This window comes from Mytilus californianus, unplaced genomic scaffold (genome assembly GCF_021869535.1).
Source record: "Mytilus californianus isolate M0D057914Y unplaced genomic scaffold, xbMytCali1.0.p SCAF_15, whole genome shotgun sequence".
In the NCBI taxonomy this organism is placed as follows: Eukaryota; Metazoa; Mollusca; class Bivalvia; order Mytilida; family Mytilidae; genus Mytilus; species Mytilus californianus.
The window spans coordinates 6284062-6305449 of record NW_026262637.1 but is presented as its reverse complement, the minus strand read 5'-3'; the positions used below and the strand labels follow the sequence as shown (position 1 = coordinate 6305449).

Here is a 21388-nt window from a genome sequence, read left to right as displayed (position 1 = left end):
GTTTGGCAATACAGTTTTCATCATACATTTTTGTATTTATCAAAAAAATCAAGTTTTATAAGAATTTATTATAATCAGAAATTATACTCGCAATATATGCATTTGGCTCTGATTAACATGTTCACAACTAACTTTGTGACGATTAAGAGGTTAACATATTGTATGCACGCCTGATTGTGTGTTATCCTCTAAATGGCTTTCGTTGGATTGCTGTATGCTGTCAATGTATCATACACATTTTTTACTTTATTATACTTTCATCTTCCGGCATGTATTGCTCATACATGATAAAATGGACAATTCTCCAAAAACCAGTTAGTAGTTTAGCAGGAAATCAAAGCAAGCTACACGATATTCCTACTGAAATAAGTCGCCAATGCACAATTGGATATATAACGATGGAACCTTTGAACTGGTCAAACAAAGGTAGATAAATTACCATAATTATTGTACTCTATAAACTTGAAGTCGTTCATAACACCATCTTACATAAATATATTATTATCAATGAATATGCTTGTTTAAGAAAAATTTCAATATACATAAATGATAATTTTTTTTTTTTAAGTCTGTTCTAAACTATGTTGTTCGTACTCCAGTTTACGTTGCTTATGGTCGTCGTCAACCATACATTTGGTCAAACCTGTCTTTCTAATGAGGCTATGAAAGACTTTGACAAATCAAGGAAAGCCTTGAAAGAAGTGCAGGACAATATTGGAAACGTTACCAACAAACTTGAAAACGACAATAAAAAGATACTTGGCATATTTAAAGACACTCTAAACACTATGGGCCAAAAGATAAAGAAACTTGACACTGATCTAAAAGTCATTGGAACAAAATTTGAAAACGACAATAAAAAGACATTTGATATGTTTAAAGGAACTTTCAATACTATGGGTCAAAAATTAAAGAAACTCGACACGGAGAAGATTTTCGTAGTAAGTATATGCAAGACTAAACTAAACAACATGTTATTTCAAAAAAGATTCAAGTGCTTGCACCAATAGATATTTTATTCATTCATAAATGTACAACCGTGTCTTGCTTGGATAAAATAATACTAGTAGTATAACTGTATATGTATGCAAATATACAAATTGATCAGACTTGATAAATTTTCAAATTGTAAGAGTTGAAAATATGTAAAGCACCTTTGATATGCATGGAATTGCCTTCATTTATTTGCTATCATCGATTCGCGAGTATGCTTCATTGACCTCACACAAAACTCATCAAAGATACCAAGCCTTTGTACCAGAATAAATAGACTGCAGTATTATCACGATCCAAACTTTAGAAAAAGGACACATTGTTTCAATAGTTCTACTTCATATCTTGACATAAACACACCGATGATAGAGATTGTCAGTTGAAACACAAACTATAAGGCAAAAGAGAATGATTCAAATTTTCACTTGGCGAAATTTGGTTTTAAAAAGCAGTATTCTAGTAACACTGCAACACTAACATATGTAATATATTTCTTTCCGTTGATACGAAATTCTATGGCTGGCTTCTATCATTATATTAATTTCATTATTGATGAATGCTGCTCGAAAGAAGTGTTGAAACAAATAATTCTTAATGGTAAAGTAGACATCATATCTGAAGATGTGAAAACGTTATTAGGATGTTTGATGAATTTAGGCTATGGTAGCATTCGTCCGTCCACTAGGAGTTTTTATTGCCTCCTCCTTCATCTGTATCTTACATTTTTACACATTTACTTTTAATGTTTAAGCAATATGATGGAACTTCAACCAAATTTCGGATGGTTATATGTAAATAGATTATTTAAAATTAATCAGACATGTTTCTCTATTTATTTCAGAAAAAAAAATGGCACAAATATAACGGTCATTGTTACTATTACAGTTCCGAAGCAACAGACTGGTTTATGGCGGAAGTGAGTGAAATAATTTGTCATTTCATTAAACAGACAGCAGTTAATTGCTTTTTCAAAAGAACATTTTACTTCTTTGATTGAGGTTTCGTCCATTCCTCTGCAGAAGACAATCAACATTAACAGAATAAAAACAAACAATTTAAACTATATTTAACTAATTGCATTGTAATAAGTGATTTACATTCTGAATCAATATGTAACCGAAATTCATTCTTGAACAGAGGAAATGTAGAGAAATTGGAGGATATAATGTCAAAATTGATGACAAAGAAGAAAACAGCAACATCGCAGCAAACAAAGCAAACAGTAGTAAGTTTTGTTTCTTCAAATGTCACAATTAGAAAACTTGTAGAGTTCATTACTCATTACATGTATGCTAAAAGAACAGGAACTGCTAATTCTTCATCTGTGTTCTCACTAACTTTTTAGATGGGGTTGTGTTGCTCAATCCCTAATGTGTATCGTTTATATTGATAAATGTATGTTGGTATATTTGAAACAACCTCCATTTACCCCTTCGCAATAGGTAGACCTAGGTTAAACGCTAGATCACTAAACCGAATGAATACAAAAAAGTCTAGTTAACAAGGAGAAATGTTAAGCTGAGGAGAATTTAAGAGAAAATAATATTAATGAAGTATGTTTGAATATTAACTCGATACTATTTCTGAAATATTATACATTCCTAATTATATTGAGATTGTTTAGCCAAAGAGGAATGGAATTAGGAACATAGTATTTGATTTGAACTTTTCTGACTTTACAAGAAGTTGAGGGTGATCAGCATGTTGACCCGTCGCCTTCAGTGCATTAAGGTATGTCCGCGATTTAAATTTACTTGGTACTTTGATAAATAAGTCATCAAACAAATCAACTATACAGCGTCTTATCTTGCAGATAATTTCTACTGGATTGGACTTGTAGATCTCAAGGAAGGGGAATGGCGCTGGACCTATGATCAGTCGAAAGCTGTATATACAATTTGGTATTCTGGTTATGGTGCCAAGGGCACAGCCAGTAATTGTGTTTTGCTGCATCGGAGTAGAACAGATTGGGTTGATTACAACTGTCTTAGCAGTTCTCAATACATTTGTGAAAGCAATTTCTGTAAGTAGTGTCTTGATAGATTTTTCTGTACTCAAGCAGCATTCGATAATCAATTATACACCATTCATTTTCTTGTTTACGCCTAATTGGTATTCATGGGAGAAAAAAAAATAAAATACATATTTTATTGATTAATAAATCCTTTAATGTGTTACTTTATACTATATTTCCTCAGAAATAGTCACACATCTGATAATACGTTCACTTCAATCAGTCTTAAAATTATTTATATCAGTAATTATATGGTCATGAAAGTCTGGTCAATAAAGAGGTTATGTTAAAATCTGTAGAAATATGGGTATATTTGTTAAATACTTACTTTGTTAATGTTGTTGTCTGTATTATTCATCATCTAGCTTTGTCTAGTCCAAATAGTTTTCAGATATTTCAATCTTGAATACTACGTTATTATGAACCATCAAACGCTTTTCTTACAAATGTATCTTTATTCCTGAAGGCAATGAACTATAGATAGGTAGACATTTCCTTTCATCCCTGTTTTTTTCGGGTGGCCAGTTATATCATTTCCAATTATGCTATATGTGATTGCTAATATGTATGTATGCATGTGCATGTTTTTTAAACTTCTATACAATTGATATACACATAAAATACTAATTACGTTCTTTCTTAATTTTTTTTTTCTCTTAAAGTTAATTAAATATGCATTAAAATTGAGGTGAAACTGGACGATATTTATCTAAACGCACGCAAGAACACCTTTATCGTTTTAAAGACCCCATAAATTCAAAAGTATCAATTGTCAACACCTTAAGAAGCACAATCATCCTTTTAAACATTTAACAGTTCAACCTTTAGAAGTAGTTAATAAGCAGCCTGGGGAATCTTATTCAAAATTTTATACGATCACGAAAAATAATTGAATTAAATTGGATTAAAAAATTACAGACAGTCTATCCTCTCGGTCTTAACGACAATATCATGGGAATTGGTAATATATCTAGAACAGATTCTGTTAACATTTTGGACATAGTTTATAAAACAGTACGTAAAAACCGTTCTCATGGGCGTAGAATAAATCGAAATCAAAGAAAATTTCGTAATAACAATACAAATATTTCGGACCTAATTTCTATTTCAAAAAACAACGGTAGGCACTATCTATTAACCAAGCTCTGTTCTTTGCCTGTTAATAAATTACATCACATTTTGGAGGAATGCAACACAATTCCATATTGCAGTCCTAAGTATGAAATCGTCCAAATTATAATTGCATATTGTTATTTTAAATTGTTTCCCAAAATTGATCGCCCCGAAGATCACAAAAAACATTTTATTAAAATTAAATATGTCAATAAAGGTTTTGATTTTGTAAATATTGCCGGTATTTTTAATCATCATTCTGTTAAAGAACAAATTCCTTGCTATTTGGATAATACTGAACTCCCTCTTATTTGTTATGTGTACAAAAAATCTACCCGGAAATATGTGTTTAATTACAGCGAAGTGTGTAAAGATGTTAATATCAGTGACAATACATCTACCTCATGAAATTGCAGTAAATCCGAATACATTTATGGCCCAGTTCCCATGTTATAACAGGAGACCTTAACATCGTTCGTGACCGAGAGTTGAAATCATTCCCCAGTAAAGGACCTAAATATCGTTCCCCGTCAATTATTAATTGGAATGAGTGTCGTAACATCATCCACGACTCACTCCGTACTTACTGCTCTAAATGGATAAAACGAGAAAAGACTGACAAGAAATCATTAGATTCTTTTTTAATTCGGTAATGAACATAGTTGATATACGTATTCAACATTTTAAAGATCATTTTACTCCTAACAACAACCATAATAGCCAAATTTCCCGTATCAAACATAAGCTAATTCAACTCGCCAAGGAATATATTTTTGTCCCGGCTGATAAGGCTGCTAACAATATCATTATTGTTTGACGTAAATTTTACATTGATGTTCTACAAAAGGAAATCACGAATTCACCAACATTCCAACTGACTCCATTTTCGAAAAAATGACATCTGTAACTAACATAAACTTTTAGCTACCTCTTTACAAGCAGAACCAAATACAATGAAAGTTCCAACTATGTTTTGGCTTCCAAAGCTGCACAAAACTCCTTACAAATATAGATTTATTTCGTCTTCAAGCCATTGTACCACTACTAAACTATCTATTCTACTTACTAGTACACTTGGTACAATCAAAACCCTGGTAATAAATTGTTCAAATAAGGCCTTTGGAAATAGTGGAATTAATTACTTTTGGAGTGTCGAAAATTCGTTGGAAGTACATGAAAAATTGCATGCTTATATTGGTGATTTCAAATCTGTTCCGAATTTTGATATTCTACCCTATATACCACGTTGCCTCATAATCTTATTAAGAAAAAATTCACACACCTGATTAAATGGGCATTTAAAAAGTCGGAATGCGAATATATATGTTCAAACTCTTTTAGGTCAATTTTTAGTAACAACAAACAAAAGAACTATGTCAATTGGACCTGCTTTGATACTATAACTGCCCTTGAATTTTTACTAGATAACATTTTTGTTCGCTATGGAGATTCCGTGTATCGTCAGGTTATCGGAATTCCCATGAGGACTAACTGTGCACCACTTATTGCGGATCTGTTTCTGTATTGTTATGAGTTACAATTTATGACTAAAACCAGCAAAGACCCATCGAAACAACATCTGATTCAAAAATTTAATAACACTTTTAGATATTCAGATGATATATTGGCTCTCAATAATGACGACTTCAGTATGTACACTAAAGAGATTTATCCTGCCGAACTAACTTTAAATAAAGCTAATACTAACAATGAACACTGCCCTTTCCTGGATCTTGATATATGTATCTTCAACGGGAAGCTGAATACCAAAAGTTATGGTAAAAGAGATGATTTTTCATTTCCTAATGTTATTTATCCATTTTCAGATGGTGACGTTCCCTTGTCGCCATCTTATAGTGTTTATGTATCTCAGCTTGTTTGATTCGCTCGATTATGTAACAACGTATTTGATTTCAACGAAAAAAATCTCTGTATTACTGAAAAATTATCACACCAGGGTTTTCGATATCACTAACTGGTCAAAACATTTACTAAATTTTATCATCGGTACAAGGACATCATTCGTAAATATAAATCAACATGCAGACATCTTATACGTTCAGGTATTTCACATCCAATATTTTATGGTAATATTCTTTACAAAGCACAAAAAATGTCGGCATTCACCTCAAAAGCTAACCAAACCTTTAAACAGACTTATTAGGAAAGGATATAGTTACGATACTGTTGTCAAGTCATTAAGGATTGCATATTTTGGTATTAATATTGATTCACTCATAGGGTCTTTGCATTGGAAATAAACATATTTATTCTAAAACCAGTTGTTGGCACGATACGGGTTATGTTCTTCTCATATATTTTATGATGGTATGATACTAAACCCCTAACGGGAGGGATTGTACTTGATTTTCATATGATGAAGTTATAATCTTTCAATCAGTTTAATTGAGGTCTGGTGCTGGCATGTCAGTAACTGCTAGTAGTCCTTTGTTCATGTATGTATCATTGTCATTTTGCTTAGTTTCTTTTGTTACCTATTCTGACATCGGACTCGGACTTCTTTTAAACTGAGTTTTACTGTGCGTATTGCTATGCGTTTATTTATTCTACATTGGCTAGAGGTATAGTGGGAGGGTTGAGATCTCACTAAACATGTTTAACCCCGCCGCATTTTTGCGCCTGTCCCAAGTCAGGAGCCTCTGGCCTTTGTTAGTCTTGTATGTTTTAAATTTTAGTTCATTTATATGTTTTGGAGTTTAGGGTGACGTCCATTTTCACTGAACTAGTACACAATTTTATTTAGGGGCCAGCTGAGGACCACCTCCGGGTGCGGGATTTTCTCGCTGCGTTGAAGACCCATTGGTGGCCTTCGGCTGTTGTGTGCTCTTTGGTCGGGTTGTTGTCTCTTTGACATATTCCCCATTGCCATTCTCAGTTTTATCTCTTAATATTTCTATGTTTTTTTTATATTTTTCCTTTTTCAGGTTTTTAAGTGAATCATAGACGAGAACAAAATCGAAGCGAAGAAAACATAAAAGAACTGTATTTCAAATGTTGAATAAAATGAACTAAAATTATTTAGGACCATTCTTTATGTAACTGTAATGTTAATATATATACTAGAATATCAATCACGACGGGAAATGGTTTGTTGATCTGTTGTTTAGATTTAGCTAGCTATAAGACCAGGTTTATTCCACCATTTTCTACTTAAGGAAATACCAGTACTAAGTCAGGGATATGACAGTTGTTTTTCATTCGTTTTATGTGTTTGGGCTTTTGATTTTTCAATTTGATAAGGGACTTTCCGTTTTGAATTTTCCTTGAAGTTCGGTATTTTTTATTTTACTTTTGATTGTTTTGAAATTCTTAACACACTTTTACATATGGCATAAAATAAAGCAATACACGGTTCATGTATGAAATTTACCTCGTTTTTTTAACCTCTGTTGTAATGTCGATATTTCGAATATTAAAAAGAGAAATGGTAAAATTGTCGATGGAACATCTATTGCCAAAACATAAATGACAGAGATATAAACGACGTCAATAGAGTTTAATGTGTACGTTTTGCTATCTACCTTTTGGTATTTACCTTTTTAGAATAAATAAGAAGAGGGTTAACTAAGTACAAGCTTTCTAGACTCTGAACGATTTAGAACATGACATCTTGTATAGAAACTTATTTATGTCTATTGACAAAAAATAATACTTTGACCTCTTACTTTTTAATTATCTTTTGTGTTTTTGTTGTAGTGTGTGTATGTTATTTTTAATGTAAGGGTTGCTACATGTAATATGAAACTTAGAAGATGTGTTATGATTACAAATCAAACAACTCCCCAAAAGATACTAAATAACGTGGAATCTAACAACTATAGGACACGTTAATGCCTTCAACAATGAGCAAAATTCATACTTCAAAGCAATCTATAAAAGGCCGCAAAATGACAATATAAAATAATTCAAATGGAAAACTAATGGCCTATATTATGTACAAAAACAAAACAAATATGATATACAAAAACAAACGACAACCATTGAATAAGACATTGTGGTGGGGTTGAATATGTTTTTGCAGGCACCCAACAAAGTCTTTAATAAAATAAATTATGCAAAGCAATGAATGTCGGAGTCGTATATAATAATATATATCGTATTTTATGCTTATACTGTGGGACTCTGCAGCCGAGTGGTCTAAGAACTACTGTATCACTAGACTGTAAACAGAGATGTTGTGCGTTCGAATCCTTCACCTGGCAGGTGTGCTCGACTCCAATATTGATTGACTAGGGTTGTTAGTTTTCCTACCAAAGGTCGATGGTTCTCTCCTAGCACTACAGCTTCCTCTATCAATAACAACTGACCTCCACGAAATAGCAAAATAGCGCTGAAAGTAGCGTTAACACACTAATCCATCAATCAATCAATTTATACTTATATACTAGTATGTGTTTTTCTATGTTGTGATGTTATACTATTGTTTCAGAAAAGGGAGAAGGTTTGGTACCATTAAAACGTTTAATCCCGCTGCAAATGTTTGCACCTATCCTAAGTCAGGAATCTGATTACAGTAGTTGTCGCCTGTTTATGTAGTTCATACGTGTTTCTCGTTTCTCGTTTTTATATAGATTAGACTGTTGGTTTTTCCGTTTGAATGGTTTTACACTAGTAATTTTTTTGGGGCCCTTTATAGCTTGCTGTTCGGTGTGAGCCAATGCTTCGTGTTGAAGGCCTTACCTTGACCTATAATGGTTTACTTTTATAAATTGTAACTTGGATGGAGAGTTGTCTCATTGGCACTCATACCACATCTTCCTATATCTATTATAGGCAGTGAATATTTAGGATTCATCTCGACACGATACAAAAACATACAAAATACCAGGGATATAATTTGGTACGCAAGATGCGCGTTTCTTCTACCAAAGTCCCATCAGTGACGCTCCAATCAAAATAGTGAAAAGGCCAAAATCAAGTACGAAGTCAAAAAAGTAAAATAACAAAAATACCGAACTCCAATGAAAATTCCTTATCAAATGGCAAAATAGAAAGCTAAAAAACTTCAAACGAATGGAAAATGACTGTCATATTCCTGAAGAGCATTGCGGACCTCAATTCACATTGCCTTCTTGATTTCTTTTGTTTATTTATGTCGTTGGTTTGGTGTCTCATGTTCTCGGCACTCTTGATATTTTTGGATGGTACCAATTTTTTTTTTAGATCTTTTAATATTGTTTTTATTGGTATGAATATTGATTGTGTTATCAGTAAATTAAGATCAAACTAAATATTATTGTTATTAACATATGCACATTCATGGCTCTACAATCTGTCGAAACCTGTATTTGGCATTGCACAAGGTCATGTTTTTCTCTGACTATTTATGACGTCTTTACACTAAATCCATTGGATGTTGGATGTGTATTGATTGATAATTTAGTCTTAGATGCATGATTTTTTTTATTAGTTGTTATTGGCTTTGAACTAGCTGTCAGTAACTTTGAGTACTCTCAGATCTGTGCTAAGCGTCTTTTTGGTTTTGGGATGTACAAGTACCCGTCCACGTCCACTTTGTGTTTTTGTTGGATGTATTTCTATTTGTATTCATTTATTTATGTACTTATACCTTAAGATAAATCTATTCAACAGATTCAATTGCGCATGATCCGTATAATTGTTTTTTTTATGTAAAAGAGAAGGCTTCATAAACCAACTTATGACTGATCCTATTTGTCTCTCACAGCAAACAAAATAGTCATAAACACAACGTAAAAAAAGATCTGATTAGTTCAGGTCAAAATTAAAAACGTCTAGCCAAACATGATGTCGGTGATAACTTTGTGATATGGGATTTTGTTATGAACTAAGCAGGTTATGACAAAACAAAAGCCGCTTTGTCATTATCTTTAATGACGAACTACAGTCATGTGGTCTATTTTCTAATTAAGGTAGATCGGGTGTCTTTTTTCTCTGAGCATGCCTTCTTGGCTTGTTGCAAAAATAATTTTTGTTTTGCAAAAAGTTTACTAAGTATCATTTAATATACAACAAAAGATCTAAAACTTGAAATTTAAAGAATAAACTATCAAAAAATGAAGTGTGGTTAAGTGTATTTAAAACTTTCTGAAACAAATCCTTTTAACATCAAGCGGAGATAATTATTCTGAATTTGATAGGACAATCTGTGTTTTCTAAGGATTTTTCAAGAAAATAAGGCCTGTGTCCTCCTATTTTCATTTGATATTTCTGCAGTATTAATGCAAAGCAATTATCTCAATGAATTTTAACCAATTCTATAGTTTAGTGTTCCCCCAGTAAGGAAAAATTAAGTTTTCTCTATATAACCCATATAAAATAACTCTGATTTCGTTCATTTCAATGTATTTAAACGAAAAAAACAAGGTCGGTCAAATAAATGAAACGTATTAAGGCATTCTTTCCCAAAACCTACAATGTCTACTCGCTCTCCAAGGTTTATCAATTTTAATACATCTTTCGGATCGGGATATTGTGTCTGACTATGCTGTATGGTTTTGCTCATTTTTCAAAAGCCGTACGGTTTCCTTTAGTTGTTAATTTCTGTGTCATTTGGTTTCATGTGGAGAGTTGTCATATTGGCAATTATACCACATCTTCTTATTCTTATATCCCAACTTAGTTTTGATATTTCGTTAGAAATGATACAAAACACTCTGTACAATATTATACTTTTAATGGGTACAAAGAGTCGTTTAATGTGAAAACAAAATGGAAAATGTATTAATATTTCATTCCTCGATAAAAATTTTGTCTTAATATGGTTTTTTTTTCTATTTTGGGAATTTGGTGTTGATAGCATATATTTTTAGCGTTTGTTAAATTTGTTCATAACTTTGTTATAAAACCAGGGTTTAATCCACCATTTACTACATAAAAAATGCCTGTACCAAGTCAGGAATATAACAGTTGTTTTCCGTTTGTTTGATGTGTTTGAGCTTTTTATTTTGCCATTTGATACAGGACTTTCCGTTTTGAATTTTCCTTAGAGTTCGGTATTTTTGTTGTTGTACTTTTTAGACTTGGGACGATTTAGAGTTTAACATATCATATGTACCCATATCTTTTCTTGAAGTCTATATAACTAATTCTTGTCCTTTTAATTTTATTCATAACATCATACAAGGTAAGTACGAAATTTTATATTTTGATACAAAAAACGAAAACAAACATATTCCTTCTTTGTAAAGGATAACAATAGCGTGTCTCAGCTGTCGTACTTATTTTGAAATGCGCAGATTATGATTATATAAATATATGGTTAATATTTCAAAAACGTTCTGAAATCAGAGGATTTACCCTAAAGAAACCAAATGGTAAGAGTTTTGCAATACAATTCTCTTAAAGCGTAAAACGAAAAAGTTTTAACAGAAATATAGTATACGCTAGAAAAAAACCCTTTTTTATGTTTTCAAATCTCACTTATACTAACACGTTTTCTATAGCTGTAGACTTTCCCCCGTTTGATATTCTGAAAAGGCAATATTTCGATGAGTTAAGCCCATTTCAGCCAATTTTTATAGTTTTTTCTTATGTTGAACTGTTACACCACTATCCCATTTAGGGGAAGGTTTTGGCGTCAGCAAACTAGTTGAACCCCGCCACAATTTGGTTGTGCCTGTCCCCAAGTCAGGAGCCTGTAATCCAGTGGTTGTCGTCTGTTGCCGTATATCATATTTGGTTTTTTTTTTAACATTGTTTTGCATATAAAACATGCCGTTAGTTTTCTCATCTGAATTGTTTTACATTTGTCATGTTTGGTTTTTGTTTTATAACTGACTATGCGGTATGGATTTTGTTCATTGTAAAATGTCGAACGGTGATCTATAACTGTTAACTTCTATGTAATTTCGTCTCTGGTGGAGAGTCATCTCATTGGCAATCATATCACATCATCTTATTAAGGTATTTATTGAATAAAGTTGATTTTTCTCGTTTGACATTCTGAAAAGGCAATGCTTCTAAGATAAGTGCAGTGTCCCTATTGCATGAAAATGATACTAGCTGTTAAATATGATTTTGATTTTTAACGAGAGAGAGAGAGAGAGAGAGAGTTAAAACTGTATCTATAATTTATGTACTCATTTATTTAAAGCACTTGGCGTCAATTTTAACATCCATGTTCTGCAATGGATCTTGGCTATTTAGAGGTACTTCTTCTAGTATATAACATGTTTAGCACATTTAATTGAATTTCAATAATCTGTTCTATTTAAGACTCTGCCTGTATGAAAGCATGATACCTATAAAATTAATATATATTATATTTTTTTATAGTGATTAAGATTTATAACATATTTTGACTGCTGTTCTCCATTTTTGACATTTTTACCTATTATATAGATATAGGAAGATGTGGTATGAGTGCCAATGAGACAACTCTCCATCCAAGTCACAATTTGTAAAAGTAAACCATTATAGGTCAAAGTACGGTCTTCAACACGGAGCCTTGGCTCACACCGAACAGCAAGCTATAAAGGACCCCAAAAAAATGACTAGTGTAAAACCATTCAAACGGGAAAACCAACGGTCTAATCTATATAAAAAACGAGAAACGAGAAACACTTATGAACCACATCAACAAACGACAACTACTGAACATCAGATTCCTGACTTAGGACAGTTGCAAACAAATGCAGCGGGTTTAAACGTTTTAATAGGAAACAACCTTCACCCTTATCTGAAACAATAGTGTAACATCACAACATAGAAAGTCACATGCACTATAAAATACCTATTATGTTTGTTTGTTTTGATCACACATTGTTGTCAATATAATAAAAAATTCTATGTAGTTGTTTTCTGTTAGTTTGATGTGTTTGAGCTTTTGATTTTGCCATTTCATAAAGAACTTTCCTTTTTGAATTTTCTTTCGATTGCGGTATTTTGGTTATTTTTACTTTTTTTGTAGACAAAACGCTCGTCTAGCGTACAAAATATCAATCATTGTATCTTTAAGAGTTTATTTATATCATCAGATTGAGTAATTTGTGCTTGCTTTCAGGAATTGCAACATCCTTCGGTACGGTTTCATATTGTTACTTACTACTATTATTTTCCCGGTGTTTTTGTTGTATATTACGCTGTTATTTGAGAGTTGACGGCTTTCCTGTTACTGGTTTTTTATATGTGTTTTTTTTTTAAACCTATTCAAAATATAATACTCTGATTTCGTTATGTTCGACGGGCACACGGGGTATAATAGATCTGAATGTTAATCAGATCGGTGCTTTTTAACGTACTCTTTGTAAGTCAACTGATCGAAAATATTATGGAAGGGGTTTGTGATGTTAAACACCGCGACATATGCATATGCCTCTCCAACTACCGGAAGCTCATGATTTGTCTCTTTGTAGTTTGGTGAATTAGGGAAATGGTGTTGGACCGATTTTGATTGGCTTTCTTAATGTATTCACAACGTTATAGATTTGGGAAGATTAAGATCACGGTATATCATATTCACACCTGATTGTATGTTGCCATCTAAATGCCTTTTGGTTATTTGTGATGTTGAGTAGCTGTTTGATTTAGGAGATAACTGTATTGTATCTTAAGCTCCGACGGCCTCCACTGGTGATTTGATGGTAGCAAATTAATTTAACTAGCGACGTGTTAACGGAGCCAGTAAACAGGTATTTGCGACTATCAAATCACCTGTTGATGTCGTTGGAGCTTAAAATACAAAATTGATATCTCCATTCTACTGCAACTGACTGACGTAAAACCACACATTTAAAATCTGTCATACGTCGTCTTCGCTTGCGCGTACGTTTTCATAGCATCAATTATAAATTGATGCCATGAAAATTGATGACGTTATTCAATAAAAATGAACGTTACAAACGATGTTGCATTAGAATGACGCATATACCACATCTCCTGATATGCATGTTTGTATTACTACGAGACTAACATGAACGATACAGTGATGTATGATGATATTTTGTTTTTTATTATATTTTCATTTTTCCTCATATATCTTTTGTATACGTGTCTCCCGTTTTCAATAGCTACATGTAGACTCGTAAAGTATTTTATATTTCAAAATAGTTCGTGCTCATATTATTTTTTTAATAACATTGTAGTGTTATGTGCCGTGTATACCTTAATTCTGAGCGGACTTTACCAGTATAATTTACTTAATTCCAATTTATTTTACATGGGGTAAATAAAATATGTTCAAACTATATGTGTTATATAAATGGCCAATTCTTCCTACACAAGTTGATAGTATAACAGGAAAACAAAGCAAGCTACGCGACATTCCTTCTAAAATATGTACAGACTTTCAAAGCCTGTAATAACACCAGCATACATGAATAAATAAATTATTATCAATGCATATACTTTAATGATTATGTTTTGTTTGTAGTTTGTTTCACAATATGTTGTTCGTAGTTCAGTTTACTTTGCTGGTGGTCGTTGTCAACCACGCATTTGGTCGAACTTGTCTTTCTTATGAGTCTAAGGATGATTTTGATTAATCAAGACAAGCCTTGACATATGTGCAGGAAAATATTGGAAAACTTCTCAACAAACTTGAAAACGACAATAAAAAGACACTAGACATGTTTAAAGAAACTCTTAACACGATGAGACAAAAGATAAAGAAACTTGACACAGATTTTAAAGTCCTTGGAAAAGTTTTCGTAGTAAGTATATACTAGAAAAGCTGATGTCTCAAAGTTGAAAGTTAAAGTGCTTGCAACAAAAGATTTGTTTTTTCTTGCAAAGCTTATTATCTGAACATTACTGACTTTACCGCAGTGGATAATTGACCGAGAGACTGAAAATGACTTAATAATTAGTTTGTCAGTCTTTTTAGAACTCATGGTGTTGTTTGTTTCCTCTCCCATTGATATCTGTGATTTTTACATATTAAGTTTGAATCTTTAGTTAATGTTATGGATCTATAACCAAATTGCTATTGTTCATATTTTAAACCATTACATTAAATGAAGCCGATACATGTTTATATTCATTTCAGAAACAAAATGGCACAAATATAACGGCCACTGTTACTATTACAGTTCCGACACAGCAGACTGGTTTAAGGCTGAATGGAGTTGATATCATAACTACAAATATCCGTTATTTGTCATAAAACAGCGAACAGTTAAATGCTTTATTCTATTTGGGAATTCCATATTATAGGTTGAGGTTTCGTCCATCCCTCTTCAAAGGACAATCGATATAAACTTAATGATTAAAACAAAGCAGTGTATACTGTTTTTACAAAAAAAGATTAATATACATTTCAATGCTTATAATTTTTTTAATTCCTTAATCAATATTTATTTAAATAACAACATTTTTTCTTGAACAGAGGAAATGTAGAGAAATAGGAGGATATATTGTAAAAATTGATGACAAAGGAGAAAACAGCAACATTGAGGCAAATAGAGCAAATAAAAATGAGTATTTTTCCTGGTGTCATAATTGGAAGCCTCTAGCTTTCAGGTATTGTAACATATATATACAATATTAGTATACCAATTGTTTATGTCCTGCAATTTACCATTGACGGTAATTTCCAATATATTCACTCCACAGCGATTAGATATTCAAGATTAAAGGATCCCTGTTTCCAAATAAGCCACTGAACCAATAGTCGCAATGGCGAAGTGTTTGTCCTTTTAAATGATAAACCATGTTTTAACTAAACGTTTGCTGATGACATCTCTTTTAATATTTCAAGGACACAATCGTTACTTGGTTATTTAATATACATGTTGTAATAGCTTCTAACGCACATGTTCAATTTGTCGAAGCAATTAATCCGTCCTCCTTGTATTGATTATGATTTTCAATGGAATGCGTCTTTTCGTCGGAATTTTAAGCTGTTAAGAACAACACAATTACTGCAGTATGATTGCCCTTCTGCTTCATTTTTTTGTCAGAGATTGTATTTCTCAGTCTTAAGATGCATGTGTTTGTCTTTTGATTTTTTTAACATATCTTTAAGACATTTATCATGTTTATGTAATGCTTTTTGAAATTCCTTATCTAATCATTTTACCATGTTTACTGACAACAAAATTAAAACGTTTTTTTTTTTATTGTTTGCAAATGAAAACAAAACTTATGATAAATGGTTGTCAGATGATTCATAAATATATTTTTATACTATAGAAATAAAGTTAAAGTGATATTTGTGCATTTACATCATCTGCTACAATAGATGTTCATATATGGAGGATAAATATATTTTTGTAACAATTTATAAGCTATTTTGTTAAATTTTATGTTGCAGTAAAACTATTTTATAAGGTTACTGTCAGAATTTTTTTTTTTCGTTTGATGCGAATCAACCGATATGTACGTTAGATCATTTAACCTCCGAGATATATCATATGCAAAGATAAAGGTTATTTATCCATAGTAACGTCTCAAAAATAAGTATGTATATTTGTTTATAAATGATTCATTTCACAAACTTATAATATATTAATAAAACTAGATTGTGTGGATTAAGAGGGCATATATGACACTTAAAAATTTGCATGTATTGAATTTTAACCGGAATATTTATAAGTCAATTAACAAGCAGCAAAATATAATTCTTGCAGAAATAATTTATTTTATGTTAATTCAAAATTCACGCAATTCCTATATATTTTAATGTCTTTTTGTGTCGTTGAGTTGCTAACTCATTGACCCAATTTACCCCACATTTCCTTTATTTCTATATATTTATAAAATGTGAATACATTAAAAAGACCGTTCGCATATATATAGCAATACTTGAAACGACCAAAGACTTTACTTATTTTAATTGCCGTCGGTCTGGATAATGTTGTTTATATTTTAATTTTGTAAACTAAACAAACAACTTTTTATGTTCATAAAGAGATAAGACATTCAGAGCAGATATTCCGCGCTTAGTAGCTGAATTATATGCTTTTAAAAACAGATCTGTTCACAAATTAGAGAAAGTATTTTGTTCTCAGGATGACACGGAACTCCTTGAGACCAATATATTAAACAAATCGTGTATTGGTGCAATATAAATTTATTCCGATTCATAGTTAGAATACCTACACTTATTTCCTTTCATTTTTTTATTATTTATATTTTCATATAATGTTACCAAACGTTTTCTACCTTGAATCGTTGCAATACAGATTGATTATAAGAATGCAGTATATTTCACTGTTTATTATAACAACAAACGATACTGCTAACATCCACAATAGTTATGCTACTACTCAATTTAATATACAAAATAATTTCCTGCAACCTGGACAGAACGTGATAGCTGATATTTTCTTGTCCTTAGCAACAACTTTGTCCGCCGTCTTAATTATCATAGTAAAATCGGAACTAAGTGCTAACATTTAGAATTGAAACAATTGAATATGCTACATTTTAATTTGCAGGCTTTTATTATTGGATTGGACTGATAGATCTTAAAGAAGGAGAATGGCGCTGGACGTATGATCAGTCGAAAATTGGGTTTACAGCATGGATTTCTGGTTACGGTTCCAAGGGCACTAGCAGTTATTGTGTGATTTTACATAGTGGAAGAACAGACTGGTATGATACCGATTGTCATGCCAAGACAAACTACACCTGTGAAAGCAATTTCTGTAAGATATGTTTTGAGAAAATTTGTCTTTTGAATGTATTCAACGATCAATTTTATGCCTTTTCTTTTGTGTACTACTCATACATGATGGTCTATACGTAATCGTGTTAATAAGAGGAAAGGACTTAAATTACATATTTTTGAAATCATTTCACGTTTTTTTTATACAACTAACAAAATGACAGAAGACAAAAAGCACCGATTTAAGGGATCTAAGGCAATTACTGAAAGCTAGTTCAAAACCAATTACAGTTAATGAATAAATTATGTTTCCCAGACTAAAATATCAATTAGTTCACAAAAAGACGTCATAAACAGTTTGAGAAAATCACGACCTTGTGTAGTGACATAAGTATGGACACGATAGCCGTTACCAATAAATGTATTTTAATGTGTTAATACTTGTTTAATTTTTCCTTAGCTGAATTGTGTGTCATTTTTTGTTATTGTCTATGTATTGTTCTTCAACAACACTATGATCAAGAGAAAAGACAAATAAGATGAAAAAAAAACTGTTTGTGTTTCCACCTATTGCTAATGACATGAAACATCCCAATACTCATTTCATAATTGATTAACATAAAGTGAAAAAAAAGATTAAAAATTCCAGTTCAGACGTAAATGTAAAGGTCTTTGACAATGAACTTTTTTTTAAAAGTGACTTGGTATAGTTGATGTGTTTCTCTCGGTTTTGGTTTGTGACCCGTATGTTTTCGCTTTATCGATTGATGACTTTTGAACAGCTTTGCCTACAATATGGATATTTACTCATTGTTGGCCATGTTGAAAGCCAAACCATAAAAAATGAAAACAACACTTTATAAATTTCATGCGTCCGAAGCGCTTTTCTGGATTTACCTTCATCAGGAACGCTCAAACCCGAATATTTGAATGCCAAGTATGTATAAGAACCGAAACAGTTGAAGAGCTATATTACTAAAAAGGACTTAAAATAATAACCAAAATCCATCTAAGATCAACTTTGCCTAGGGGATTTGAAACCTTAGTTTCTAATAATTTCAAATTGTATTAACGGACAAATTTTAGAAAGTTTTTTATAAATCATGTCAGTACCGAAGTAATGACTACTGGGCTGATGATACCCTTATTTTAGTTGCTAGTGAAATCACTTCTTATTATGTCAAATTTATTTTTCATAATTCCTGTATGTATTTTCCAATTTTTGCACTATTCACATTACTTTTGAATTCCTAACTAAGTTCGTTTTAAACTTTATTTGGTATAATAAATTTAAAATGAATAAAACTTAATATTTCGATGTTGTTTCCTTTTCAGGTTTTTAAATGATCCACCGAAGAGAAAACACTAGAACAGAGACAACATAAAAGGACACTGCTATAAATGTTGGATAAGATGAGAATAAAAAATATAGTCTTCTTTTTGCAGCTCTTATTTGAGTATATACATTGCAATATCAAACAAAACGGGAATGTTTAGTTAATTATTTGACAGTTTTGAAATAATTCTTGACACATGTTTCGTTTTGGTATACTTGATCTTAAGACTGCATGAACGCCATATGCAGTACTCTGAGCTTGATTTCAGTTATTGCAATCATTCATTACCCCTTTTAAGTATCTTTTTACTTGTTTTCTTTTTTAACATCTGTTTTAAAGTCGATATTAGAAATTTAAATGAATAGATGCGGTATAATTATCGATGGAACAACTATCGCCAAAGACAAAAATGACAAAAACGTCAAACCCTTCCATAGAGATTAATGTACATGTAATTCTGCTATCTACCTTTTGTTATATACCCATTGAGAATAAATAGAAGGATGGTTGGTGTATTAAACACTAGGTTGAGAGTTTCCAATTTCCTTTTTGTCTTGAATATAGCATAGCTTCTTTTTTATAAAGGAAGTTGTGTAGAAACTTAGTCTTGTCTTTTGATAAAAAACAATATGGTGAACTCTTTTACTTTTCATTTGTGTTTTGTTTTTGTTTTTTTGTTTTGTTACGTGTGTGGTTTTTATTAAACTCTATGGGTTGCTGTACACGTAATATAAAACAAGAACATGTGTGATGAGTACCAATAAGACAACTTTCCATCATAAACTAAATGACTAGAAGTTAGCAACTATAGGTCACTGTAATGCTTCCAGCACTGAGCAAATCCAAACAGCATAGCAAGCTGTCCGAGGCTCCGAAATGACAATGTAAAACAATAAAAACGAGAAAACTAACGAACTGATTTATGTACAAAACAATAAAGAAAAAAAATATGATATACAATAATAAACGACAACCACTGAATTACAGGGCCCTGACCTGGGACAGACACATAGAAAATGTGGCGGGGTCCAACATGTTTGCAGGTGCCCAACCCTGTTTTATTGAAATAAAATATACAAAGCATTCGTAGTCGTATATATCAGTATACATTGTCATTCTATGATTATAAAGGAGTGAATATTTAAAATTCATCTCGGGACGATTAAGACCACGACATATTGTCGTTCAATGTCTACAAAAACAAAAAATATAATGTGGTACGCCAGACACACTCGATTAAAATACAAAGACCAATTCAAATAGTAAATCGTAGAGCATTGAGGACCTCAATTCATAAAGCCTTCTTGATGTCTTTTGGTTATTTCTGTCGTTGGGTTGCTGCCTCATGTCCTCGGCTCTTTTGGTTTTGTTCTGGTACCAATGATTTCATTAATTTATTTTTTAAGGTAATTTCATGAACATCCTGGATGACAGATATTTACATACAGACACTATGTCTGCCATAAATTTGACCCCATTTATTCGATTGTTACATCACAGAATGTTTACTTACCATGCATGAGCAACATTACGGTTGACACTAGTGTAGTAGGATCTGCTCACCCTTCAGGAACACCTAAGGTCACCCCAATATTTGGTTGGGTTCGTGTTGCTTAGTCTTTAGATTTTTTTAAGTGTTTTGTGTATTTGCTTGTTTTCTTCATTATCTTTTGTATTTTACCATGGGGTTGTTAGTTTTGTCTTCGAATTGTGAGTTTTTAATGCACTCTTGGTATTTTCCTCATGTTTTAATTTTTTTTGCTCAGCTTAAAACGAAAACAAGCAATTAACAACGGTTACGTTATACAACGAAGAGGAATAATACGTTTAAAAATAACAAATACGATAGAATGATCGGAGACTAACACTAAATCTATAAAAGGACCCAACTTCAACTACTGACATGGCTTCAGAATAAGGACATATATTTGCACATGTAGCAAGGAAAAATAGTATTGCGAGATTAAATTGTCACTTATCCTGGTTGACCGAATCTTCACCACAAAGTTAGAAATCACATAGTCAACAAAACCAGAAGTTGGTGAAAGACAAACAATATATATATCATGGTCAATGTAAAATAAAATAGACAAACGGAAAAATGACATTCCACAAAACAATACATTAATAAAATTATTCCTGAACAACATGAATTTACAAAACATCGATCGGGAAAAATTATATGCTTTGCAGGGTTAGCAATTCCTAGTTCACTAGTGATACCTCCGTATCAATATTGTACAGAAAGCACGCAATTTTCGACTATAAAGGAGGATGGGGTGTTTATCCGCTGGATTCTCTCCTTCCAATTGACTACCCATAGGTACATGGAAACTTTATAACTCTGCATCATGATACATTTGGGAAGTTTGACCTAAAAAC

General features: G+C 31.9%; 1 protein-coding gene across 17 annotated transcripts in view; it reads left to right on the top strand.

Moving 5' to 3' along the window:
• Positions 1 to 21388, top strand: part of LOC127725278 (perlucin-like protein) — a 216163-nt gene that overhangs the window by 117702 nt on the left and 77073 nt on the right. For 2 of the 17 annotated variants that reach the window (XM_052232163.1, XM_052232167.1), the window contains 3 exons: positions 2131 to 2218; positions 2807 to 3016; positions 7066 to 7158. The exons of 8 other annotated variants lie outside the window; for them this stretch is intronic. In XM_052232163.1, coding sequence (XP_052088123.1) covers positions 2131 to 2218; positions 2807 to 3016; positions 7066 to 7073 — 306 coding nt within the window. In that variant the 3' untranslated portion in view covers positions 7074 to 7158. Of the gene's footprint in view, positions 1 to 925; positions 942 to 1834; positions 1910 to 2130; positions 2219 to 2806; positions 3017 to 7065; positions 7159 to 15107; positions 15180 to 15446; positions 15468 to 19004; positions 19042 to 21388 lie in introns of those variants that run through there. 7 more of the 17 variants (XR_007992899.1, XR_007992900.1, XM_052232164.1 and 4 more) reach the window with 6 other exon arrangements.